A 27284-nucleotide genomic window follows, 5' to 3' on the forward strand; every position below is an offset into this window, starting at 1 on the left:
TAGGACACTAAAGGCCTTTATACTGACTCTGAAAAACACCAAAATAAAGATGCCCAGGGTCCCTGCTCATCTGCGTGAACGTGCCTTAGGCATGCTGCAAGGAGGCATGAGGACTGCAGATGTTGCCAGGGCAATAAATGGCAAAGTCTGTACTGTGAGACACTTAAGACAGCGCTACAGGGAGACAGGACAGACAGCTGCTCGTCCTCGCAGTGGCAGACCACGTGTAACAATACCTGCACATGATCGGTACATCTGAACATCATACTTGCGGGACAGGTACAGGATGGCATCAACAACTGCCCGAGTTACACCAGGAATGCACAATCCCTCCATCAGTGCCCAGACTGTCCACAATAGGCTGAGAGAGGCTGGACTGAGGGCTTGTAGGCCTGTTGTAAGACAGGACCTCACCAGACATCACCGGCAACAACGTCGCCTATGGGCACAAATCCACCATCACTGGACCAGACAGGACTGCCAAAAAGTCCTCTTCACTGATAAGTCGCGGTTTTGTATCACTGGGGGTGATGGTCAGATTTGCGTTATCATCGAAGGAATGATTGTTACACCGAGGCCTGTACTCTGGAGCGTGATCGATTTGGAGGTGGAGGGTCCGTCGTGGTCTGGGGTGGTGTGTCACAGCATCATCAGACTGAGCTTGTTGTCATTGCAGGCAATCTCAACGCTGTGCGTTACAGGGAAGATATTCTCCTCCCTCCTGTGGTACCCTTCCTGCAGACTCATCCTGACATAACCCTCCAGCATGACAATACCACCAGCCACACTGCTCATTCTGTGCGTGGTTTCCTGCAAGACAGAAATGTCAGTGTTCTGCAATGGCCAGAGAAGAGCCCAGATCTCAATCCCATTGAGCACGTCTGGGACCTGTTGGATCGGAGGGTGAGGGCTTGGGCTAGGGCTAGGGCCATTCCCCCCAGAAATGAGGAAGAGATGCACTGCAGTACTTAATGCAGCTGGTGGCCACACCAGATACTGACTGTTACTTTTGATTTTGACCCCCCCCCCCCCCCTTTGTTCAGGGACACATTATTCCATTTCTGTTAGTCACATGTCTGTGGAACTTGTTTAGTTTATGTCTCAGTTGTTGAATCTTGTTATGTTCATACAAATATATACACATGTTAAGTTTGCTGAAAATAAACGCAGTTGACAGTGAAAGGACGTTTTTTGCTGAGTTTAGCAAATTTTTTGCTCATCAATTTTGACATTGCCATTTGCGTTCTCTGGTTTTCTAGGAACAGACATGTCCGCAGTGGTTTAACAGTACCCAATTGTCAAACTTGAGTAAAAGTAAAGATACCTTAAAAGATAATGTCTCAAGTAAAAGTGAAAGTCACCCAGTAAAATACTACTTGAATAAAAGTCTAAAAGTATTTGGTTTTGAATATACTTAGGAAACAAAAGTAAAAATATAAATCATTTTAAATTCCTTATAATAATCAGCTGAGACGGCACAATGTTTTTTTATATTTTTTATACGGAAAGCCAGAGGCACACTTCAACAGTCAGACATAATTTACAAACTAAGCATTTGTGTTTAGTGAGTCTGCCAGATCAGAGGCAGTAGGGATGACCAGGGATGTTCTCTTGATAAGTGTGTGAATTAGACAATTTTCCTGTCCTGCTAAGCATTCAACGAGTACTTTTGGGTGTCAGGGAAATGTATTGGAGTAAAAGTCTTCAAAAATATAAATAATAAAGTTAAGTACAGATACCCCAAAAACGACTTAAGTAGTACTTTAAAGTATTTTTACTAAAGTACTTTACACCACTGGACATACATAAGGTTTACATCCTACAAAAAAGGTCTGTGTGTAAATGAGTGTGACCACTTCGGATATGAATTGATGCTGGTCTTTCTATGCTGTATCTGTTACAAGCCTCAGAAAGGATGTCTGAGTCGGCCTGCTGTGTGGCAGTTCAAGCGCATTCTTTATTCCTTTCCCAAATATTGTCTTGTTCAATCATGTCCCAATTCAATTACATATTTCTCATTCAACTTCAATACATCAGCTAGAATAATTATTCACAGTAAACATCATAACATTCATTCATTGACATTTGACCTTCTCTTCTGTGATGCTGTAAGAAGCTCTCTGTATAGAGGAGAGTTATTTTCAAGCTTGTGTTGCTTTCTCAGGTGGGCTGGCAGTCTTTTGACAAATTCATGACAGCCTGTCATGGGGCAAGGCCTGGAGTGATGGTTGTTTTTAGCCTTGCAGCTGCTGTCACCATGTCTGCTTGGTGCTCCGAGACCAAATGTGTTGACTGCAGACTGGGCCTCCTCTCTGCCCCACTCATGGACCTGCCGCAGGTGACGAGGTAGGTGAATGACGGTGACTTGACAGCCATCCACCGGACACCTCTTTCGTCCTCTCCTTTGTGTTTTGTGTTTGTTTTCCTTTCTTTTGAGTCTTTGGTCCACACCTGTAAACATATTTAACAACAAAGAAGAGAACATGGTTATGATGGAGACGGGTGATGATGTTGGAATTAAGATGAGGAAGGTTTGCTCTGCTAGGGACCTGGTGCATCTAAATGGTCAAAAGAGGATCTTCAGGATAAAGGAAAGAAACATGGTGAGTGCTGGATGCTGCCAACTTGGTATTTGCTTTAAAAAATCCACTTTTCCACCACATTAGTACCAATGATTTTTATATAGCTACATCATTGATAGGTAATAGGGAGAGGCTACGGTACCTATTGGATAGTTGGTTTCTTTGGGCTCTTTAATCCGTTGATCTTGGTGGTTTTCAGCAGAAAATGTCACCGTCTGCAACAATATAACCGAATCTGAACTCATAGTAGCAAGTTGCATACTGTAAACAGCAAAGTGCATTGACTAGGTACAGTTCTCCAAACAGTTGTTCTCTCCAGTCATGTCTTGAGATACGGTGCCCTCTATTTACTTGTTCGTAGTGAAACAAAGATTCGCAACATCCCATCCGCACATCCGGAAACAAACCAAGGTAATGTTCATAGCTAGCTAAAATTGATAGAGCATTTTTTGTTTATTTTACATTTTTAAATCGTCAAAATCGTCCAATAACCTATAAGGTAACGGTATATACATTTGGTTTTAATGACTGTCGTCGTCCTTATTGCCATTTACAGTTAATCATGGTGTGACTACTAAATCAGCTGATAACTACAGTATGCTAACGTTAGCTCTCGAAAACTCTTCTCTGTATGTTGGTTTTCAGGGTTTCAGGTGTTAAACCCGCATTTGTCTCAATGTAAACAAAAATTCGACGCTCTGTTTTAACGTTTAGAAAAGTGAATAATAATCGCGTTCAACCCGGTTTTCGAAACGTATATTTCATTTCAGTGAGAAATAATTTGTTCAAATAAAAAATATACACTAAACTGTAGCTGGCCCTGTTCCACGATTAGCCAAAAGGATTAGCCCCCTCACTTGAAACTTGTGCCCCTTCAGTTTTTGTTGTAATGTCTCTATATAAAAATATTTTAAAATGATTGAGTGACAGGTTGGCACAAAATCTGTATCTATGCTGCATTGTCAGCACAATAGACAGAGCCCACTGCTGTGTGTGTGTGTGTGTGTGTGTGTGTGTGTGTGTAGGGGCACCTGGTCTCAGATCATTTCTTATTATTTTGTATTTAAATCCGAGACATTCCATTTAGTTATATTAGTTATATTTCGTATGGTATGCATTAATTTGTGGATGTCCATCAACCATTTCGTATGATATTTGACAAATTATAATTCATATTATATTTTAGGAATTTGCAAAAAATACAATATATTACTAGCGAATTCTAGCTAGGTGGCTAACGTTAGCTAGCTCGTTGTCATTGTGAAGCTACCCACTCTGCAAATAAGTCAATTCAATGTATATTCCACATTGGTTCAATTTAATTGAAATGACGTGGAAACAGTGTTAATTGAATTAGAGTGTGCCCAGTGGGTAGCCCATCACAGCTGGATTGTATTTTCCAGGGAGGTGAATGGTTGGGCAGGTGTGTCACTCTGTTCCACCTCAGGCCCCATGGCTCACAGTGTCAGGAGAGATGCCCCTGAGCTCCCTGACTTCTCTCTGCTCAAGAGGCTGGCCAGGGACCAGCTCATTTACCTACTGGAACAGGTAGGACTACTCCACTCATCTTCCCCCCACTCAGGTTATCAATTATCTTGTGTCTCATTATCCACAAGTACTCACACAAGTCATGGATCCTATTAAAGGTGTAAAGCCTGGGTCAGTTTCCCAGACAGTCCTGGTCCTGGACTAAAAATCTGTTTCAATTGAGATTCTATAGGCTTAATCTGTGCCTGGGAAAGCGTCCCTCTATGTTTCTCTAATGTATATTAGTCTCTACTGCTGGTAGCAATCCTAAATTCCTCTTCTGGGGATTGATTAGGTATATTCATCATCATACTGCATTTTTACTCCCCTGGTTTAAAGCTACCTGGGAGGAAGGACCTGTTCATTGAGGCAGATTTGATGAGCCCCCTAGACCGCATTGCTAATGTCACAACACTAAAGGTACATGTCATTGTTATGTTTCTGAATATTGCTGTATACCATATTGATTGCATGTCCTTACATATATCAGTTTACCAGGTTACAATGAGGTTCAGTCCTATACAATCTTTGTCACCCTTCTCCTTGTAGCAACATGATGTGGACAAGCTTTACAAAGTGGAACACAAACCCATTGTCAGCACCTCAGATCAGTAAGTAGCAAATCCGATTGTAGTTCCATAGATCTGCTTCTCTTTTATTGTCTTGGAGGAACAAGTATCACCGCCATAACAATGTTGTAACACCGCCATAACAATGTTGTAACACCGCCATAACAATGTTGTAACACAGCCGTAACAATGTTGTAACACAGCCATAACAATGTTGTAACACAGCCATAACAATGTTGTAACACAGCCATAACAATGTTGTAACACAGCCATAACAATGTTGTAACACCGCCATAACAATGTTGTAACACAGCCATAACAATGTTGTAACACCGCCATAACAATGTTGTAACACAGCCATAACAATGTTGTAACACAGCCATAACAATGTTGTAACACAGCCATAACAATGTTGTAACACAGCCATAACAATGTTGTAACACAGCCATAACAATGTTGTAACACAGCCATAACAATGTTGTAACACAGCCATAACAATGTTGTAACACAGCCATAACAATGTTGTAACACCGCCATAACAATGTTGTAACACCGCCATAACAATGTTGTAACACAGCCATAACAATGTTGTAACACAGCCATAACAATGTTGTAACACAGCCATAACAATGTTGTAACACCGCCATAACAATGTTGTAACACAGCCATAACAATGTTGTAACACCGCCATAACAATGTTGTAACACAGCCATAACAATGTTGTAACACAGCCATAACAATGTTGTAACACCGCCATAACAATGTGCCTTCCTTGACAGACTATGCTTCCTGATCCGCCCAAGAATAAAAACTGTCAAGTGGATATGTGGTAAGTAGAATGGTGGCACCCTGATTCATATTGTATGTCATTAAAGTGTAATTCTTGGGATGCCAATGCAGTGAAAGATTAAGTTAGCAACGCTAGTCCCTTCCAGAGAAATGAATGACTGTATTACTGTCGTCCCAGACTTTGAAATGCCTTGTCTTTTCTGGATCAGTGGTATTATCGACAGTGCTTCTGGAGTACGTTGTGTTACTGTGCAAACAAAGGCTTCTGATTTAATGTCCTTGATCGGGAAGACAATGAAGGAAATCACTCTGTTATGAGTTTGATTTATTCTTGCTCACAGATCAACTGAAAAAATGCAAAATTTACATGACTAATAATTGCAAAACACTCATTTAAATACATAACACATAATACATTACATAAATAGAATACAGAACACTTGAAACATTACAGGACATTTTTTAGAATGGAAATTGAAATATTAAAATGTGATTGTAAAACAACAAAAAAATTGAGGGGGGAAATCATTAAAGAGGTAGAGTTATTATACAGTCTGACAGCAGTGAGTAGAGTGCCGTTTCCCAGGTGGTTTGTATGGGCAGTTATACAGGATGGTTCGTGGCTGTTTCTTATATCCACTGACAAATTGGTTTCTTTTTCCAGATGTGGTCAATGCAGACAAAGCATTTGGGAGATTCAGAAGATACAAGATCATATTTAGCCCTCAGAAGGTGATTATTATGTAGTTATTGTATACTCTCTGCAATAAAACAATTATATTTGTTTTCTTTACTCATTCTTCTCTCGCTTTCCGTGTCTCTTACAGTTTTATGCATGCGAGAACCTTTTGGAGGAGCAGGGAATCTTTGGTGGTAGGTGTCTTTTGATATTTCATATTCATATTTTGGTATTCCAGATGTTTGAACGTTAACAGACACTTTTTCACTCCCTTGTGAAGATGTGACTACTGACGAGTGGTCATTCTACCTCCTGCCCCTGGACGATGACATCATTAGCTTGGAGCTTCCGGAATTCTTCAGAGACTACTTCTTGGTAATGATAGACAGTAGTGCTGATGGGAGCTGTATTTAGGAATATCAGTCCCACTTTATGATGCAAAAATGATGTATTTACATGTAGTTACGTAAGCAGGTACAGGGTAATAACAAATTAGTAACACATTTGGGCATATAACTAACAACCTAGTACTGGGACTAGCGTGGTTATATTCATAGTGCTAATTATTTTGCTAACAAGCATGACCTGTGTGTCCACAGGAGGGAGACCAGCGCTGGGTGAGAACAGCGGGTAGTGCCCTGCATCTCCTACACTCTGTCTACGGCCCCTTCTCTAAGGTGTATGGGATCGGACGATGCTCCAAGGTAAGATCAGCTCAGTACATCAACACTCTTTAATGTACTTTTGTATACCGCAATTCAGCGTTTAGCTGCCTTGTATACTGAATTAAAACAAAGCTAAAATACATCTGGGATTATGATTCTAGATGGTACTGAATGAATGATTTATTATGGGTGCCAGTCTGTTTATGTTTCAGCCAACCAGTCTTTGTCGTGTTCATCAAGGTAGAGCTGTATGTTGTTGAATGCAGACACAGTCAGAAATCAGCACCGGTACAGATGATTTAGATTTTCAAACACCATGATTTAGACGAGATTCATAGAGTATGTGTTAACAGTATGTCTGGTCTCTTGCCCGGTTCAGATGGCGTATGAATCGTGGAGGGAGCAGGTGGAGGAGGGGGAACAGAGAGCGCTTCAAGCGGAGATCGGAAATGTGTTTCTCATTGACAGAGGTAGATCTTTCTTGAACTGTGAATCACGGCAGTTGTGACGTTTGTCTTATTTGTTGCTCTCATTTTTTTACATTTTAAATCAGACTAACGTATGAAAATGTGGATTTGGAATGGAATTCTCCTTTAAGTATAACAATAGGGTGATACTTGTCATAATAATAGCTGATATCATACTAATGTTTTCTCTCTTTGCAGATGTGGACCTTGTGACTCCTCTGTGTTCCCAGGTTGTCTATGAAGGACTTGTCGATGATATTTTCAGAATTAAATGTGGTAAGCAATGATATTTCCTCTGATTACAGTCCCTACTTTGAAATAGCTATACTGCAAATAATGTGGTCTTTATATATTGTGTCCTAGTCAAGGACCACACACACTGAAGCCTCTTATTGCTGTATACCATTACAGTTACAATGCATAAAATGGCATTAAGATCTCATTGCATGTCCATTGTCTGTATGGAATTTTAATCCAGCTCTTTGTCCTATAGGATGTGTGGAGTTTTGTCCAGATGTCACCTCCTCTGACAAGAGTATAAAAGTGATGCTAAACTCTCAAGATAAGGTTGGCCTTTTAGAAGTATAACACGGTTGAATTGATATCATTTCCCCATCACTGGTTTAAGGATGACAGTCTCACTGGAATTTGTACGTGCTTCTATCTCAGGTTTTTAACGAGATCAGGAACGAGCATTTCTCCCAGGTGTTTGGCTTCCTAAGTCAAAAGGCCCGAAACCTCCAGACTGCATATGATGTGAGTGTTTCATTCTGACCATATTTACATCTATATGGGCCTTTGTGCTTCCAATCTATTTGTTTACCTTTATTTGCTAGGTATGGTAAGCTGATTGACAGCACATTTATAATTTCCAACAATTCCCCCCTGTTGAAGTGTTGCCCTACGTGGATGTATAATATTTGTCTTAAATGTCCTCTTAGAGCTTTCTTTACATCAAAGAGTAGAAGTTCATGTTTGACGATTATTCATCTCTCTCCGTCTCTGTCATTACAGAAGCGTAGTGGAATGGACATTAAACAGATGAAGACGTTTGTGTCGGAGGAGCTGAAAGGGTTAAAACAGGAGCATCGGCTCCTCAGTCTGCGTGAGTATTGAGTCTACTTCCCCAGAGTCAAATGAATTGGTTGAGACCATTTTTATGTCTGCGTGCATTTTGAAGGAAGTTGTTAACTAGTGTTAGCGCAATTTATTTTTTGTTTTTATTTAACTTGGCAAGTCAGTCAAGAACAAATTCTTATTTACAATGACGGGCTACCCCGGCCAAACCCTCCCCTAACCCGGACGACGCTGGGCCAATTGTGTGCCGCCCTATGGGACTCCTGGTCACGGCCGGTTGTGATACAGCCTGGGATCGAACCCGGGTCTGTAGTGATGCCTCTAGCACTGCGATGCAGCCTTAGACCGTCTATGGTAACTGCTAGTATGCTATGAGATACCAAAGACTTTCAGTCATTGCGCTAACACTAGTTAACATTGTCTCGAGAAACTACCTCTAACTTCCTTCATACAGGATGTAGAGACATACAAATGGTATCCATGAGTTCATTAGACTGTGAGGAAGTAGATAAAGGGCTTCATTGCAAAAATCCTAAAGTATCCCTTTAAAAAGACATGTCTCTCTTCAGATATTGGTGCCAGTGAGTCGATGATGAAGAAGAAAACAAAGCAGGACTTCCAAGAGCTGTTGAAGACAGAGCACTGTAATATTACATTACATAGGCTATACTGTACTTTGAGGCATATGTTTTTTCCCCATATGAATCCCATTTCCTGCATTGCATTGCATAATAACTGATACTTATTTCCCCACCCGACAGCCTTACTGGAGGGGTTTGAAATCCGTGAATGTATTTCCTACATAGAGGAGCATATCAATAGACAGGTGAGATTGTTTGGAAGATAATGGTACCATAGAAATATAATGAATAGAAAGGGCGTCTCCATTCAAGTCAATGGTGTCATAATGGGTGGACTGGCAGCCATTCTGAGTGTACCCATGAGTTTACCAGTCAAATTGCCAGGGGTAGAGCCTCCAAACCCATTCTATTCATTACATTTCTATGAATGCTACATGCATACAGGTAATCATAGTGCTAAATCGGCCAAATAAGATTTATATTACTGGTTGTGTTCATCAATCATCCTGGCACATAATTGTTCCTTTATAACTATAATTGTTCTCTCCAACCACATCAAACTGTAAACCTGGAGGAAGCTATCATCCACCTTATTGTGTTATCATCCACCTTATTGTGTTATCATCCACCTTAGGTCTCTATGGTGGAAAGTATGAGACTCCTTTGTCTGCTGTCTCTCACAGAAAACGGTGAGACTTCACAGAGATGTTTTTTAACCAAACACATGAAAATATAATTTATCTCATGATAAGATTCTTAGTCCTTTTAAATCAGCTGTTTATATTTTCCTTCAGGCCTCCTTCCCAAAGATTATCGGTCATTAAAAGCCCAGTTTCTACAGGTGGGTTCTGGTATCATAGGTATTGTTTTAAATGATATCTAGTACTGGTTGGGAAAAACTGGTTGTAATGATATCAGGCTGACATCTTTTGTGATGTCATGGTCATGTCGTGTACTAGTTGGAAGAAAAAAAAAAATTTGTGACCAGAAAAATGACCTCTCCCAGTCCCAGATATCTTGACGTTGTCAGGATAAAAGACGTCTATACAACCAACCATTTTACAACCACAAAATGATGACATCCCAGACCAAATTTTGCTCGCTAGTGTGTTACTGTGTAACATTGTCAGTGTAATGTGCATTTAGACTGGATTCCTTCTGTATCTTTGTATTTCCATTGTTATTTTGTTGGAGCCTTTTCCTTGTTACATAGTTCTGTGTCCTATTTCCTCTCTCAGAGTTATGGCATTGAACACCTACTGACGTTTTCCAACCTGAAGCAGCTAGGCCTGCTGGTGGAGCAGCAGCCTGGAGAGACCCTCACTGTCATGGAGAGCAGAGTGGGCAAACTGGTCAACGACAAAACCGCAGGTCAGATACAGGCTGGTCCCAATACCGTTACTGTATTTAATACAGGCTGGGTCCCAATGCCGTTAATGTATTTAATACAGGCTGGGTCCCAATACTGTTACTGTTTTTAATACAGGCTGGGTCCCAATACCGTTACTGTATTTAATACAGGCCGGGTCCCAATACTGTTACTGTATTTAATACAGGCTGGGTCCCAATACTGTTACTATATTTAATACAGGCTGGGTCCCAATACTGTTACTATATTTAATACAGGCCGGGTCCCAATACTGTTACTGTATTTAATACAGGCTGGGTCCCAATACTGTTACTGTTTTTAATACAGGCTGGGTCCCAATACTGTTACTGTATTTAATACAGGCTGGGTCCCAATACTGATACTATATTTAATACAGGCTGGGTCCCAATACTGTTACTGTATTTAATACAGGCTGGGTCCCAATACTGTTACTGTATTTAATACAGGCTGGGTCCCAATACAGTTACTGTATTTAATACAGGCTGGGTCCCAATACGGTTACTATATTTAATACAGGCTGGGTCCCAATACTGTTACTATATTTAATACAGGCTGGGTCCCAATACCGTTACTGTATTTAATACAGGCTGGGTCCCAATACCGTTACTGTATTTAATACAGGCTGGGTCCTAATACCGTTGCTGTATATAACTACTTTGTTTTTCTCCTCGTTTCCTTTCCTGAGTGACCACCACTAATTGATGAAGTGTCTGAATAGGTTTCTTTAACCTGTCAAGTCATTGTAATAAGGAATTGGGATAAGGAAATTAAGCTAATTAAGAATAGTGAGAGACTGACTGATCTGAACCAAGTGAGGGTACAGTGATTTACATTTTTGAGACTACTACTAGCCACAAAATATACATCATAGATATACTGTACTTTAGAGTCCTGACAATGACAAGATGCTCTGCAAAATATCAGCACTTGAACCTTTCAACATGTTCTATTTTAGGAAAGCTGACTGATGCCTTCTCCTCCCTGGCCAAGAAGAGCAATTTCCGTGCCTTGGGCAGGAGGCTCAATCTGGTATGTAGTCTTTTAATTTAATTAACAAAGCAATTACCATATTAAAAACATACCCATGTATTGAGTTACTTTAACTTCATGAAATTTCACTAAACATTATAGGGCGGATTCGTGTACACAGATTAAGCCTAATCCTGGATTCTCCATGAAATTTAGTTTTTAGTTCAGGACTAGGCTGGGAAATGGCCAGGAAACTGTGTTTTTAGTTCAGGACTAGGCTGGGAAATGGCCAGGAAACTGTGTTTTTAGTTCAGCACTAGGCTGGGAAATGGCCAGGAAACTGTGTTTTTAGTTCAGGACTAGGCTGGGAAATGGCCAGGAAACTGTGTTTTTAGTTCAGGACTAGGCTGGGAAATGGCCAGGAAACTGTGTTTTTAGTTCAGGACTAGGCTGGGAAATGGCCAGGAAACTGTGTTTTTAGTTCAGTACTAGGCTGGGAAATGGCCAGGAAACTGTGTTTTTAGTTCAGCACTAGGCTGGGAAATGGCCAGGAAACTGTGTTTTTAGTTCAGGACTAGGCTGTGAAATGGCCATAAAACAGGGTCCCAAACGATTTTGGCTGCGACCCGTTTTTGACATAAATAAAAAGTTGACCCCACCATGTCAAAAAACTAATGTTATCAACGGCAAATGTTTACATTTTGGCTATGACAGTCTATTATAAATCAGTCTGACTGTACTTTTGTCAGTATTTCAATCTGAAGGAAATCTGGTTTGAAGTGACTAAAATGCACCAGGAAAGGTATCAGAAGATCAGAAGATCATCAGACAATAATGTTGTCTGATCTTCAGTTTGATTTGGTGCCTGGTCTTGTCCAGTCTGTTTTAATGAGTCCTGCGTGGCTTGTGGGCATTGTGGAGAGAAACAGAAGATACATACGTGTTCCTGAGAGTCTAATCTTACAGTAATGGGGTCATAATATTTTGTATCTTGAACCATTTAAAAGATTGAGCCACATTTGTAGGAAGAAAACAGAAACCTGTTTATTACAACGGTATCTAGTGGCTACCGGAGGTTTCTGACAAAACCCTGGTTCTAAGAACCAAGAGTGATTTTCTTTATATACAGTGCCTTGCGAAAGTATTCGGCCCCCTTGAACTTTGCGACCTTTTGCCACATTTCAGGCTTCAAACATAAAGATATAAAACTGTATTTTTTTGTGAAGAATCAACAACAAGTGGGACACAATCATGAAGTGGAACGACATTTCTTGGATATTTCAAACTTTTTTAAAAGTTTGTGGGTGCACCTTCTCAGAGATCTCAGCACTACGCTTCCTGGGCAGAGAGAAAGGTAAGGAAGGCTTTATATTGGGATTCTGGAAGGTGGTGGTACTAGAAATTTAGCAGTGTGCCAATGTAGGGAACAGCAGAAGTCTTGAGAGGTGGGCCAGTAACCAGAGGGTTGCCGGTTCGAATCCCAATGCTGACAGGGAAAATGTAGAGGGTGTGAGCTAAGGAAAGATATATTCATGCCCCTATTTCTACCTCTATTTCTCCTAGGTTATACATTTATTGTGGTGGCTACATAGTTTACAATACATGTTTTATATAGGTCAAGCGGGTTCTACATAATTACTTTGTACCGTTGAAAAAGAGACCTTGGCTCTCAATTGGGATTCTCGGTATAAATACAAGTTGAATAAAAGTGGATAATGTGTTATCTCTATGGTGTTTCTAGGTCTTAAATTCATTGTGGTGACCACAGCTATCACAAACAGTGCCAGACTTCTGGAGTCTATGTTGGACAACCATGCATGAGTCCTGGGGTCTTTCTATCATTGCCAATGGAAGCATCCAGCTTGTGGTCCAAGACATCATGTGGACACATACAGATGACTTTTTGGACAATTTGCATCAACAATATGACAACAAGCTACATGCTTGCACCTGTTATTCAGAGTCTTGTATTGGAAGCAGTCACTGTCTAGGATAGATCTGATTCAGAAAAAAATTGATTGACGTTGGAATATATTCCATCATAGTGCTATACCAACTGCAAAAGGTGTACAAAGAATGTTGTTTTTTGTCCACAGTACAAAATAAATATGATGTTTTATTTGTTGTCTGTGATTTATAATAAATTATATTTATGAATCTTACGATATCAAATACCTGTAGGTAAATAAACAATGACGTCTCTGTACTGTGACATTTGAAAGCATGTCTGTCACTTAAGTCCACGCCCTTGCGCATGCGCACATGGTACCACCATGTCTAGACGATGACATAATGGCCGTCCTCAACCAATGAGAAACAAGACCGCAATTTGATGCATATTTTTGAATCGGACAGAAACGGCTTGACTTGAGAGAGACTTAACACAGGCAAAGCTGAAGGACAGAGATCTGAGGATTTATGAGAAGTTTTGCTGCAAGCTTCAACACAACTGACTTAATTACTGGGACATCACGATGAGGAAGAGGCAAGTGAATTGTATTTGTTAAAAGTATTGCATTTGGCATGCAGAATTGAAATGTCAAGCTAGCTGTTAGCTAACTTAACAGCAGCAGTGTTTTGTGACTAACGTTATACCTAGCTACCTATATAGAAATTGCAAGATTACTGAAGATTATGAGTTTGCTAGCTAAATCAACATTTTAGCAAACGTTAGATGTCAATTTGCCAGGAATGACTGACGTTAGGCAAGGCAGTCATTCACAGACTAGGCTGCGAGCACGTTAGCTAACGTTACTGTCTGTAATACCACAGATATAACATATTTGATTGTACTATACTGTAACATTAACAGTTAACGACTGGGTGTGTCTGCAAAGCTGAATGAAGGATGGACTGCTGTGTGTTATCAATTCAAAGACTGATAAATTACAATAGCAGGACGACATTGACAATAACGTTAATGCTGCCATGCTAGTCCAAAAATTAAACATTTTTATATATGACCCCGGCCCATTCCAGTGAGGTGCTCGCAGCCGAGTCTGTGGCTTGCCTGAATAAAGCTCTCTGCCACTTGAAGGACATCTGGGAAGAGATAGGAATACCAGAAGACCAAAGACTACAGAGAACCAATGTGGTCAAGAATCACATCAAGGTGAGTCAGAACAAATTGACACTCAAGCATAGAGTGTAATTATTCTCCAATAAACAACATTCTCAAAGCCGTGACACCTGTCTGTGCACCTGCTGTAGCTAGTTAACTAGCTATTTTTGCTCCAGGGCGTCTGGTGAAGAGCTAGAACAGTAGCTAGCTAACCTACTTTTGAGGGGTGTGTTGCTAGGCTACATCACACTTATGCCCTATCTATTTAGTCTGCTAAATGTGAGATTTCTATATGTAGCTAATTCACAAGTATGTATTCCTTCCTATATGTGGACTGACTAGTCATTTCTGCACATCTCTCATCAGGGTTTGTTAGACATGATGATAACAGAGGAGGAGTCTCTTAGGACCAGACTGTTGAGCAGCATCGAAGCCTGTCGCAAACAACTGGATACCCTGTGCTTGGAACTGCAGTTACCCCCATTTGAGGTAAGCATCCTAACAGTTTCTAACAGGGTCTGCAAAGTTTGACTAGTATGCAAATGACATAACACATAGAAATATAATGACTGGTGGATAGGGATTCAAATCAATGTCCCACTCAAATTGCCATGGTCTGATTGGCTTTGTCCTTTCTAGTAATTATATTTCTAGGATAAAGCATGTACGGCTTACTATGATGATTTATGGACTTATTGCTGTCCATTTCTTGAAGATGAGTGGATGGAGAAAAAAAAGGCTCTTATGGAAAAGAAGGGAATGAGGCCATTCCAGTTTAGATAAGTCCATTTTTGAATTTGAAGATTTCTTTGGATAAGTCTTCCAGGGTTGGGGCCAATTCAGGATGTAAACTGAAATTCTCTTTTCAGTTTACTTCCTGAATACTCAAAATGTAAATAGCATTAAGCCCAACCCTGGTGCCTTCCCTGGGTACAGATCTGGGATAATTTTCCCCTCCTCAATACTCACCTTAACCATTAGTGGGGGAAATACAGTGTCTAGGGGCAATTTCACCCAATACCTTTTCTCTCACCAGGAGGAGCGGGGCGTCACCATGCTGCAGCAGGAGAAGGAGATCCGGACCCAGGTGGAGATGTTGGTGAAGGAGCGGACCCAGAGGATGCAGCAGCTGAAGGCCTTGACGGAGCGCGACCAGGGCCTATCTGACACTCTGTGTTCGGACCCCTACGCCCTCGACCCTAACGCCGTGCCCTCCCTGGAGCAGCTGGACGGCTTCCGCCAGCACATCGTCAGCCAGACCACAGAGAAGGTGGATAGGGATTTGTAATAAAAGCAGACCCTGGATTCACATACCAGTAGTATTTGTTTAAAAAAACATAATGTAGCTGCACTTGATTGCGTTTACCTGGCGCAATGGAACTAATGGAATAGTCCCAAAGGAGCAAACCCCATGTGATACATCATGCAGGCTCAATCAAATACTCAAAGGATTTGAAAGAAAACATGTTATTTGAACGTAGATGTGAATGATGGTGCATACTTCCTGCTCCTGGAGAGCTGCTGTTTGTTCTGCCATTTTGTTTCAGCCCGGCACTTATTTGCTGATTCAACTACTCTCCGTCTTTAATCTAGATTCATGATTAGTTGAATTGTTTGTCGTAAAGACAAAAAAGGTTGGCCATTGATTCTGCGCCTCACTTAGAGAAAATAATATTGGGGGAAAACACTGATGTAAACTAATATACACATTTGAGGAGATCCCTAACAGCATATCTCTCTGTCTGTGGCCAGGAGCGGCGGCATGCTGAGTTTGTGGGCATCAAGAGGCAGATCATCCTGTGCATGGACGACCTGGACCAGCTGCCAGAGACCAGCTTCGAGAAGGACATCATCTGCGAGGACCAGGAGGCCTTCTGCCTGTCCAAAGACAACATCGCCTCACTCAAACTCCTTCTCGGCCAAGTGAGAATGGAACTAATCCAATATGTTTGAGATGATGGTTTGAGCGATACTTTGCCATGTCTGTGCAGAATGAACAAAGTTGATCTGCTCACCATCACAATACAGTAGAAAACCAGTCGACCTACACGCATTACATTTCTACATTTCAACAATACTGTATCAGTTCATTATCACTTCACTATAGATCATGTAAATATCTTCATTTGCATTTTGTTGCTAATATCTGTCATTGGCCGTGTTCCAGGTCTTTATTGCAGTCGCGCCCCATGTAAAGACAATACAGATGTCCTAGAACGTGCCCATTTCCATAGTGCTCCTTTACTGACCGTCCCGTGTCTATGTTGTTCTGTCTAGCTAGAGGAGAGGAAGGCAGAGAACCAGGCGGTGTGTGAGGCTCACAGGGAGAAGATCCAGGAGCTGTGGGACAGACTGCAGGTGCCCCAGGAGGAGAGAGAGCTCTTCTCAGAGCACATGGTCGTCTCCAAGAAGAAGAACCTGGATGCTGTCAGTGAACACACTTAGCTTATGTCCCAAATGGCACCCTAATCCCTTTCTAGTGCACTTATTTTGACCGAAGCCCAATTAACAAATGTTGACCATGTCCCTTACTTTCCTAAATATTCTGAAATAACTGTTTTTATTTATTTTTGAAAGATAAGCTTGAAATGGGCTTGGTCTAATTGACTCAACAACTTAAAACACATATCTAAGTTTAGCTTTCTTAATGAACCAGAAAGTCAGTAGATGTTTATGATGTTAAAACAAAAAAAGGTTATCTAATTGATCCTGCTTTGTAGTATGTATACCCCTCTGGTTTGTACCCTGGCTAGTCACCATTGTCTCCAGTACTCTATCTGCCATTCTAAAGCTGTTTCTAAACAAGGTCTGTCTATTAATCAAGAAAATGTTAGAATCAAAGAACCAAATTGTTCTCTCTTCTTTTACGCACCTCAGTTGGAGGCAGAGGGCAGGCGACTGATGGAGCTCAAACAACTGAACATGCAAAACGTTACTGAAGCCATCCGCTCAGAGATCGCAGTGCTCTGGGAGAAATGCTTCTTCAGCAGTGATCAGCAACAGGCCTTTGTGCCCTATTATAGCAGTAAGTTGGGTTTTAGGTTTTTGATTACAGGTTAAACACAAGCTTTGGTAGACCAATCAATGAATGAAGACTCAGATAAGTCTTTCTAGTGAACAATGTGTTTTATGATTGTTAACTTATTAATCACATACCCAGGCATTTAGTTTTCCCTTTTGAAAAGGCAAAAAAAAAATTGATGTGACTTGCTGATTTTAATAGTACATTTAATTATTTGTTTTTCCCTCCTTCAGATGATTTTACAGAGCAGCTGTTGGGGCTGCACGAAGCTGAGATCCTGAGGCTGAAGCAGCACTATGAAGAACACAAGGAGCTGTTTGAGGGGGTTCAACGCTGGGAGGAGAGCTGGAGACTCTTCCTGGAACTAGAGGTTAGCAGTGGAGAAGCACCGTGGAAACATTTTAGTCATTCAGCAGACGCTCTTATCCAGAGAGACTTGCCGTTAGTGCATTCATCTTAAAATAGCTAGGTGAGACAACCACATATCACAGTTGTAGTTCGTACATTTTTCTCAATAAAGACGTTATCAGCAAAGTTGGTTCTAGGAGGAAAAGACAAGTGCAATCATCTTCTTTTTTTTATGGGCTTTAAAGGGATAGTTCACTTTAAGAAAATGTTTATTGCTTATTTTTGAATTACCTAGGCTGTTTTATCCAAACAATTTTGAAGTTAAATAACATAACATTTTCATTTTGAATTATAAAAAAATATTTGTACAAATGACTTGATTATTTTTTGGGGAGCCTTACCGCTATTAGCCCATACAAACGCATTAAATAACAAATTCACTACATAGAACAACAGCTAGTACCCCCAAAAAATCTAAAGTAGGTTGTTCTGAAGTGTCTAAGAGATATAAGAAAGGTCAGGAAACATTTGTTGTTGTTATTATTATTATTATATATATTTTCTTACGTGTTTGTATACCTATGGAGTAACACATATGGAATTGTGTAGTAACCAAAATACTGTTAAACAAAAATATATTGCCGATTCTTCCAAGTAGCCACCCTTTGCCTTGATGACCGCTTTGCACACTCTTGGCATTCTCTCAACCAGCTTCACGAGGAATGCTTTTCCAACAGTCTTGAAGGAGCTCCCAGATATGCTGAGCACATGTTGGCTGCTTTTCCTTCACTCTGCGGTCCTACTCATCCCAAACCATCTCAATTGGGTTGAGGTTGGGTGATTGTGGAGGCCAGGTTATCTGATGCAGCACTCCATCACTCTCCTTGGTCAAATAGCCCTCACAATCTGGAGGTGTGTTGGGTCATTGTCCAGTTGAAAAACAAATGATAGTCCCACTAAGCGTATACCAGATGGGATGGCGTATCGCTGCAGAATGCTGTGGTAGCCATGATGGTCAAGTGTTCCTTGAATTCTAAATAAATTACTGACAACGTCACCAGCAAAGCACCATCACACCACCTCCATGCTTCACGGTTGGAACCACACATGCGGAGATCATCCGTTCACCTACTCTGCGTCTCACGAAGATGCAGCGGTTGGAACCAAAAATCTTACATTTGGACTCATCAGACCAAAGGACAGATTTCCACTGGTCTAATGTCCATTGCTTGTGTTTCTTGGCCCAAGAAAGTATCTTCTTCTTATTGGTGTCCTTTAATAGTGTTTTCTTTGCAGCAATTTGACCATGAAGGCCTGATTCACGCAGTCCTGTGAACAGTTGATGTAGAGATGTGTCTGTTACTTGAACTCTGTGAAGCATTTATTTGGGCTGCAATCTGAGGTGCAGTTAACTCTAATGAACTTAACTCTGGGACTTCCTTTCCTGTGGAAGTCTTCATTAGAGCCAGTTTCATCATAGCGCTTGATGGTTGTTGCGACAGCACTTGAAGAAACTTTAAAAGTTCTTGAAATTTTCCGCATTGACTGACCTCCATGTCTTTAATGATGGACAGTTGTTTTACTTTGCTTATTTTAGCTGTTCTTGCCATAATATGGACTTGGTCTTTTACCAAATAGGGCTATCTTGTGTATACCACCCCTACCTTGTCGCAACACAACTGATTGGCTCAAATTCATGAACTTTTAACAAGGCACACCTGTTAATTGAAATGCATTCCAGGTGACTACCTCATGAAGCTGGTTGAGAGAATGCCAAGAGTGTGCAAAGCTGTCATCAAGGCAAAGGGTGGCTATTTTGAAGAATCTCAAATATAAAATGCATTTGACACTTTTCTGGTTACTACATGATTCCATGTGTTATTTCATAGTTTTGATAGCTTCACTATTATTCTACAATGTAGAAAATAGTAAAAATAATGAGTAGGTGTGTCAACTTTTGACTGGTACTCTACTTTCATTTAAAAAATTGTCACCGGTACCGAGGGACATTCAGATGAGGCCTGTGGGTGTCCTAGAGCAACACGACCGATGTACTTTATACAGGGCTACTAGTGTGTAGCCCAAACTGTTCGGCCAGTATAGACAGAAGTTGGCAGATCGTCTGTACCGACTTCAGATGAGTCCCAAGATGCTTGTGGGGGTCGTGGAGCAAAAATGTTTCCAAAGAGGGGTCATGATAGTTTGTAGGCAAAACCATTTGGACGCTACAGACGATTTTGTGCAAAGACCCATTTTCGGTATGTCTCATGGTCTGACAAACACCGCTCTGTCACCTTTCACCCCAAATGCGGAAGTGTTACTTAGGCGGATGCAGTGGATTGAGACACATCCAATGCACAAAAAAACATCTCTAGCTTAAATTGACCAACAATTATTTTTTTGTGTGTGTGTGTGGATTTTTGTATTATGCTAATTTAGATTTCCAAGGAGGCACAGTCATCAACCTTAGGGGGGTTTAACCCCTGGCATGACCTTTTTATCCCCACAGAAAAAAGCCACAGACCCCTCCAGGTTCACCAACAGAGGAGGGAATCTGCTGAAAGAGGAGAAACAGAAAGCCGAGCTCCACAAAAGCCTGCCCAAGGTAAATCCTTTTGAAAAAGACGAGTCTGTATTATTCCCTTGTTAGGGGGTTAGCTACTGTACATACAAACATGACAAGGCTCTGTTTTTTACCAGCCGTACATAATGCTATGCTATATAAACACATACTATACTGTAAAACACTTGGCTATATCCCTATATTTTTGTTTTGTTTGTCCAGCTGGAGAAGAAGCTGAAGGCTCAGATTGATGTGTGGGAGCAGGAGCAGGCCAGGGAGTTCCTGGTGAATGGACAGAAGTTCCTGCAGTTTGTAGAGGAGCAGTGGGAGCTGCACCGCATCGAGAAAGAGAATGAGAAGCTGGAGAGGGTAAAGACATGGCTACTCATTTGAGGGCAGAATCCTAACTTGAGAGATACAGTATTGGTCCTCTTTCCTGGACCCAGATCAAACCTAGTCCTGGACTAAGAAGCATGACCAAAGAAGTGTTTTTCAGTCCAGGATTAGGTTTTATTTGGATCTGGGAAACCGGACCTATCATCATTTGTTACACACTTGTCTCAAGTTAGGGTTAGGTCTGTGCAGCTAAACGCTTACTTTGTTACAATACTTTGATCTATATTTTATTGTAACAGCAACTGAAAAAGAGCAAGCAGATTGAGGTGGATATGCTGTATGGGACAGCTGTCCGGACGCCTACCAAAAGGAGATTCCTTGGCACAACTACCCCCAGCAAAGCACGAAAGGTACCACTCCAGTGACTTTGCTGCTGCTCTTTCTAGCCTTCATACTCATGGAACAATTGCGTGGCCCAATCTTAGCCTGGGTATCCAGTCTGTTTCTGGACTGCCTATGTTTGTATGACAAAGGTGGCTAAAGCAGAAACAAGACTGGACACCCAGGCTAACACAATCACTGGCTTGTGTTTTAAATAGTTGCGCATTAATAACGTGAGCTTTTGGCATCACTAACTAACTCTGTCTGTGTGTTCTCTCCAGTTCAATGGCACCACCTCCAGCCTCTCTAGTGCCAACTCTAACAGCACCATGCGCTCAGCCTATGGCGGAACTGTCTGCCACTCACCCTCCCGCCCCCCTCTGTCAGTCAACAAGGTCAATGAAGCATGTTTGTACAACAACTAACTACACTGAAAAAATATCTATAAATGCAACAATTTCAAGGATTTTACAGAGTTACAGTTCAAATAAGGAAATCAGTCAATTGAAATAAATTAATTAGGCAGTAGTCTATAGATTTCACATGACTGGCAATACAGATATGCATCTGTTGGTCACAGACACCCTAGAAAAACAGTCAGTATCAGGTGTGACCACCATTTTCCTCATGCAATGCAACACATTTCTTTCGCATAGAGTTGATCAGGCTGTTGATTGTGGAATGTTATCCCACTCCTCTTCAATGGCTGTGTGAAGTTGCTGGATATTGGCGGGAGCTGGAACACTCTGTTGTACATGTCAATCCAGAGCATCCCAAACATGCTCAATGGGTGACATGTTTGTTAAGTATGCAGTCCGTGGAAGAACTAGGATATTTTCAGCTTTCATGAATTGTGTACCGACTCTTGCAACATTCTCTTGCTGAATGGCACGCCAATCATCACGGTATCTCTGCATTCAAATTGCCATCGATAAAATGAAATTGTGTTCGTTGTCTATAGCTTATGCCTACTATTACCATAACCCCACCTCCACCATGGGGCACTCTGATCACAACATTGACATCAGCAATCCGCTCGCCAACACAGCGCCATACACACACACACTGCGTGCCATCTGCCCGGTACAGTTGAAACCGGGATTCATACGTGAAGAGCACACTTCTCCAATGTGCCAGTGGCCATAGAAGGTGAGCATTTGTCCAATGAAGTCAGTTTCGATGCCGAACTGCAGTCCGGTCAAGACCCTAGTCCTGGGCTGGCGTGGTTACACATGGTCTGTGGTTGTGAGGCCGGTTGGACGTACTGCCAAATTCTCTAAAACGACGTTGGAGGCAGTTTATGGTAGAGAAATTAACATTAAATTCTCAGGTAACAGCTCTGGTTGACATTCCTGCAGTCACCGTTCCAATTGCACACTCCCTCAACATGAGACATCTGTGGCATTGTGTTGTGTGACTATTTTTTTGAGAGAAATAAGCTTTTTGTGCATATGGACAATTTCTGCAATCTTTTATTTCAGCTCATGAAACATGGGACCTACACTTTACATGTTGCGTTTATATTTATGTTCAGTATACTTAGACGATATTTAATTACTTTTCTCAATTTAGACCAGTCATTTGGTATGGCTAACATGCTAATCTTTGGCCAAACCCTGACATTTACTCAAAGCAAACCATCTGTTGCGTTTTCTGTTCCCAAGCTTGGAATACAAACTGATGCTCTGTTTCACCATTTTTGAAGTGATGGGGAAATGGAATATATCAGTTTGGATTCCAGACTTCTTTTTCTCCTCATCCATCTTTTCTCTGTGTTCTCCCCCATCCAGGTCCCATCGGTACGGACCCCGGGTCGCAGTAAGCCCCCTCTTGCGGGACTGCAGGAGCGCAACAAGGAGAACATGGGCCAGGTGACCGGAGTTGGAGTCCCTCTTCAGAGCGGTGGGTTTAAAACCCTGGCTAGTCCGCAGCGTAACTTCAGCATTAACTCTGTCGCCAGCACTTATTCCGAGTTTGCGGTAATTTGTGTTTTTTTCTGTGTCTTATTTTCCACATTTGACTGTTTCTATGCAGCAACACACGGTCTAGCCATGAGAGGGGGTTTGAGTGGAGAATTGTGGCTAATTGATAAATGTATTCTGTTTTTAGACATGCTTAATCAACACAGTAATCGAATCGGTTCAATCAAGGTTTGTTTGAATGTGTGAATTGCCTAAACTAAAACCATACACATCAAATAATTCTTCCTGTATCCAAATATATGCATGTCATTAACCACTAAGATACATTCTTCAAATGCTTCATCCCTGATTATGTTCACAGGTAACAGTAGTGTACCCTCTCTTGTTAGTGTGTCCTTGAGGGCTCTCAGGCTAGGCTGGGTGTCGCTATTTACTGATGTAACCTTTTTACATCCACACTCCTAATATCCTTTCTTCAGTCTTTCTCTGGCTGTCACTGTGGTTGTTTCTGCCTTTTTAAATGAAAATGTTTTTGGGAAATGTGCAATTACCAGAATTGCATATTTTCTAGATTTGTGTTTATTTACTATGAAATGAAAACTGAGGTAGTGTCCATTGCTATTTGTCGCTACTCAATTTGTTTCCACTGCACCATGGTCATGATCATTAGGATATGCTGTAGCAAAATATTTAGCATGAAAATTAGCATTTTCTAATTTAGATCATTGTGCCAACTGAACACTAGCCTGTTGATGTTGGGTGGGAAGGGAATATCTATGCTTATCTCTGTACCTTTGTCCACAGCGAGACCTCTCCAAGGCCACTAACACCAAGAGCAAGCCAGACATACTGAACTCCACCATTGCTCACCTTTGACCCCCTGACACCAGACAATGACGCGGTTGGTTGATTGACATCCTGTGTTTGTGTCCCATCAAGTCCCCACCAGCTGTCATTTTAAAGTGGATCACTATCCTTTTTTTGTCTGCGTTTATGTAAATTTAAGGTAATACTATATGTATATACAGTGCCTTGCGAAAGTATTCGGCCCCCTTGAACTTTGCGACCTTTTGCCACATTTCAGGCTTCAAACATAAAGATATAAAACTGTATTTTTTTGTGAAGAATCAACAACAAGTGGGACACAATCATGAAGTGGAACGACATTTATTGGATATTTCAAACTTTTTTAACAAATCAAAAACTGAAAAATTGGGCGTGCAAAATTATTCAGCCCCCTTAAATTAATACTTTGTAGCGCCACCTTTTGCTGCGATTACAGCTGTAAGTCGCTTGGGGTATGTCTCTATCAGTTTTGCACATCGAGAGACTGAAATGTTTTCCCATTCCTCCTTGCAAAACAGCTTGAGCTCAGTGAGGTTGGATGGAGAGCATTTGTGAACAGCAGTTTTCAGTTCTATCCACAGATTCTCGATTGGATTCAGGTCTGGACTTTGACTTGGCCATTCTAACACCTGGATATGTTTATTTTTGAACCATTCCATTGTAGATTTTGCTTTATGTTTTGGATCATTGTCTTGTTGGAAGACAAATCTCCGTCCCAGTCTCAGCTCAGGGATGGTGTGTTCAGCTGTGTTGCTTTTACGCCAAACATAACGTTTTGCATTGTTGCCAAAAAGTTCAATTTTGGTTTCATCTGACCAGAGCACCTTCTTCCACATGTTTGGTGTGTCTCCCAGGTGGCTTGTGGCAAACTTTAAACAACACTTTTTATGGATATCTTTAAGAAATGGCTTTCTTCTTGCCACTCTTCCATAAAGGCCAGATTTGTGCAATATACGACTGATTGTTGTCCTATGGACAGAGTCTCCCACCTCAGCTGTAGATCTCTGCAGTTCATCCAGAGTGATCAAGGGCCTCTTGGCTGCATCTCTGATCAGTCTTCTCCTTGTATGAGCTGAAAGTTTAGAGGGACGGCCAGGTCTTGGTAGATTTGCAGTGGTCTGATACCCCTTCCATTTCAATATTATCGCTTGCACAGTGCTCCTTGGGTTGTTTAAAGCTTGGGAAATATTTTTGTATCCAAATCCGGCTTTAAACTTCTTCACAACAGTATCTCGGACCTGCCTGGTGTGTTCCTTGTTCTTCATGATGCTCTCTGCGCTTTTAACGGACCTCTGAGACTATCACAGTGCAGGTGCATTTATACGGAGACTTGATTACACACAGGTGGATTGTATTTATCATCATTAGTCATTTAGGTCAACATTGGATCATTCAGAGATCCTCACTGAACTTCTGGAGAGAGTTTGCTGCACTGAAAGTAAAGGGGCTGAATAATTTTGCACGCCCAATTTTTCAGTTTTTGATTTGTTAAAAAAGTTTGAAATATCCAATAAATGTCGTTCCACTTCATGATTTTGTCCCACTTGTTGATTCTTCACAAAAAAATACAGTTTTATATCTTTGTTTGAAGCCTGAAATGTGGCAAAAGGTCGCAAAGTTCAAGGGGGCCGAATACTTTCGCAAGGCACCGTATATGTGTGTGTGTGTGTGTATACATGCATACATTCATTCATACATACATACGTGTGTGTGTGTGTGTGTGTATATATATATATATATATATATATATATATATATATATATATATATATATATATATATATATATATATATATATATATATATATAACTATGTAAGTGTTCGAATTAAAAAACCTTAAAGGTCATGTAATGAAATGTATCATATTGTAACAAACAATTTTTTGAAGCTCTAAAATGGCACGGATGACTATGTTCCTTGTATGTAGTAAGATGGAGCAGACAGTATTGCCTGCAATCTCGTGCTCCAGATGGTTTTGGTGAAAGAGGCTTGGGGTAGCCAGTGTTCGTTCTTTCCTTTTAAGCCAGGCTTTCACCATCTTATTATACTCAAAGCATACCGATCATGAATATTTTGCACATGTTTTCTATTGTATATTAAATCATTTATTTTACACTCATGAGTTATGTGCCGTCATCACTTTTTTTCCACAACTTGATTTTCTGTGTGCGTACAGTACCAGTCAAAGGTTTGGACACACCTACTCATTCAAGGGTTTTTCTTTATCTTTACTCTTTTCTACATTGTATAATAATAGTGAAGACATCAACTATGAAATAACACATGGAATCATGTAGTAACAAAAAAATTGTTAAACAAATCAAAATATATTTTAGATTATTCAAAGTAGCCCCCCTTTGCCTTGACAGATTTGCACACTCTTGGAATTCTCTCATCCAGCTTCACCTGGAATGCTTTTCCAACAGTCTTGAAGGAGTTCCCACATGCTGAGCACTTGTTTGCTGCTTTTCCTTCACCCTGCGGTCCAACTCATCCCAAACATCTCAATTGGGTTGAGGTTGGGTGATTGGAGGCCAGGTCATCTGGGTTTGGCCGGAGTAGGCTGTCATTGTAAATAATAATTTGTTTTTAACTGACTTGCCTAGTTAAATACAAAAAAAAATAAAAATCTGATGCAGCACTCCATCACTCTCCTTCTTGGTCAAATAGCCCTAACACAGTCTGGAGGTGTGTTGGGTCATTGTCCTGTTGAAAAACAAATGATAGTCCCACTAAGTGCAAACCAGATGGGATGGCGTATTGCTGCAGAATGCTGTGGTAGCCATGCTGGTTAATAGTGTGCCTTGAATTCTAAATAAATCACTGACAGTGTCACCAGCAAAGCATCACACTTCCTCCCCGTTGGGAACCACACATGCGGAGATCATCCGTTCACCTACTCTGCGTCTCACGAAGACGCAGCGGTTGGAACCAAAAATCTCAAATTTGGACTCATCAGACCAAAGGACAGATTTCCACCGGTCTAATGTCCATTGCTCATGTTTCTTGGCCCAAGTAAGTCTCTTCTTATTGGTGTCTTTAGTACTGGTTTCTTTGCAAAAATTTGACCATGAAGGCCTGATTCACGCAGTCACCTCTGAACAGTTGATGTTGAGATGTGTCTGTTACTTGAACTCTGTGAAGCAATTATTTTGGCTGCAATTTCTGGGGCTAAATAATGAACTTATCCTATGCAGCAGAGGTAACTCTGGGTCTTCCTTTCCTGTGGGGTCCTCATGAGAGCCAGTTTCATCATAGCGCTTGATGGTTTTTGAGAGTCCACTTGAAGAAACTTAAAGTTCTTGAAATTTTCCGGATTGATTGAACTTCATGTTTTAAAGTAATGAAGGGCTGTCTTTTCGCTTTGCTTATTTGAGCAGTTCTTGCCATAATATGGACTTGGTCTTTTACCAAATAGGGCTATCTTCTGTATACCAACCCTACCTTGCCACAACAACTGATTGGCTCAAACGCATTAAGAAGGAAAGAAAATCCATAAACTTTTAACA

The 27284-nt window shown here is 41.0% G+C and overlaps 2 protein-coding genes and 1 long non-coding RNA gene across 10 annotated transcripts; 2 read left to right on the plus strand and 1 right to left on the minus strand.

Moving 5' to 3' along the window:
- Positions 1-1484: 1484 nt before the first annotated feature.
- On the minus strand, positions 1485-2926 carry LOC118944434. Of its 2 annotated transcripts, none has more exons than XR_005039698.1 (2): positions 2550-2926; positions 1485-2451 (listed from the first exon to the last, which is right to left on the minus strand). It is a non-coding gene; the product is annotated as an uncharacterized LOC118944434 (long non-coding RNA). The 2 variants fall into 2 exon arrangements; XR_005039697.1 differs by having other exon boundaries at positions 2725-2923.
- Positions 2867-13414, plus strand: LOC110526664 (vacuolar protein sorting-associated protein 33B). Of its 4 annotated transcripts, none has more exons than XM_036963655.1 (22): positions 2869-2993; positions 3986-4130; positions 4449-4529; positions 4659-4720; positions 5458-5507; positions 6132-6199; positions 6295-6340; positions 6427-6521; positions 6746-6850; positions 7191-7281; positions 7477-7554; positions 7772-7845; positions 7948-8034; positions 8293-8383; positions 8925-8999; positions 9117-9181; positions 9571-9625; positions 9731-9777; positions 10175-10307; positions 11282-11355; positions 12522-12649; positions 13037-13414. In XM_036963655.1, the coding sequence occupies exons 2-22, from the start codon at positions 4035-4037 to the stop codon at positions 13041-13043; spliced, it is 1608 nt and encodes a 535-aa protein (XP_036819550.1). In that variant the 5' UTR covers positions 2869-2993; positions 3986-4034; the 3' UTR covers positions 13044-13414. The 4 variants fall into 4 exon arrangements, with proteins under 4 accessions (XP_036819552.1, XP_036819550.1, XP_036819553.1 ...); XM_036963656.1 differs by having other exon boundaries at positions 2972-3081; XM_036963657.1 differs by lacking the exon at positions 4449-4529 and having other exon boundaries at positions 2867-2993.
- Positions 13415-13612: 198 nt separating this feature from the next.
- On the plus strand, positions 13613-24034 carry LOC110526666 (protein regulator of cytokinesis 1). 4 transcript variants are annotated; one of them, XM_036963651.1, is made up of 15 exons: positions 13614-13780; positions 14275-14407; positions 14723-14845; positions 15393-15626; positions 16109-16279; positions 16634-16783; positions 17234-17381; positions 17612-17748; positions 20236-20331; positions 20512-20658; positions 20925-21035; positions 21288-21401; positions 22797-22985; positions 23116-23156; positions 23733-24033. In XM_036963651.1, exons 1-15 carry the CDS (start codon positions 13770-13772, stop codon positions 23779-23781), a joined length of 1854 nt encoding a protein of 617 aa, XP_036819546.1. In that variant the 5' UTR covers positions 13614-13769; the 3' UTR covers positions 23782-24033. The 4 variants fall into 4 exon arrangements, with proteins under 4 accessions (XP_036819548.1, XP_036819546.1, XP_036819549.1 ...); XM_036963653.1 differs by lacking the exon at positions 21288-21401 and having other exon boundaries at positions 13613-13780; positions 23733-24034; XM_036963654.1 differs by lacking the exon at positions 23116-23156 and having other exon boundaries at positions 13615-13780; positions 22797-22908; positions 23733-24032.
- The last annotated feature ends 3250 nt before the right edge of the window (positions 24035-27284 follow it).

Source organism: Oncorhynchus mykiss, chromosome 26 (genome assembly GCF_013265735.2).
Source record: "Oncorhynchus mykiss isolate Arlee chromosome 26, USDA_OmykA_1.1, whole genome shotgun sequence".
Lineage (NCBI taxonomy): Eukaryota > Metazoa > Chordata > Actinopteri > Salmoniformes > Salmonidae > Oncorhynchus > Oncorhynchus mykiss.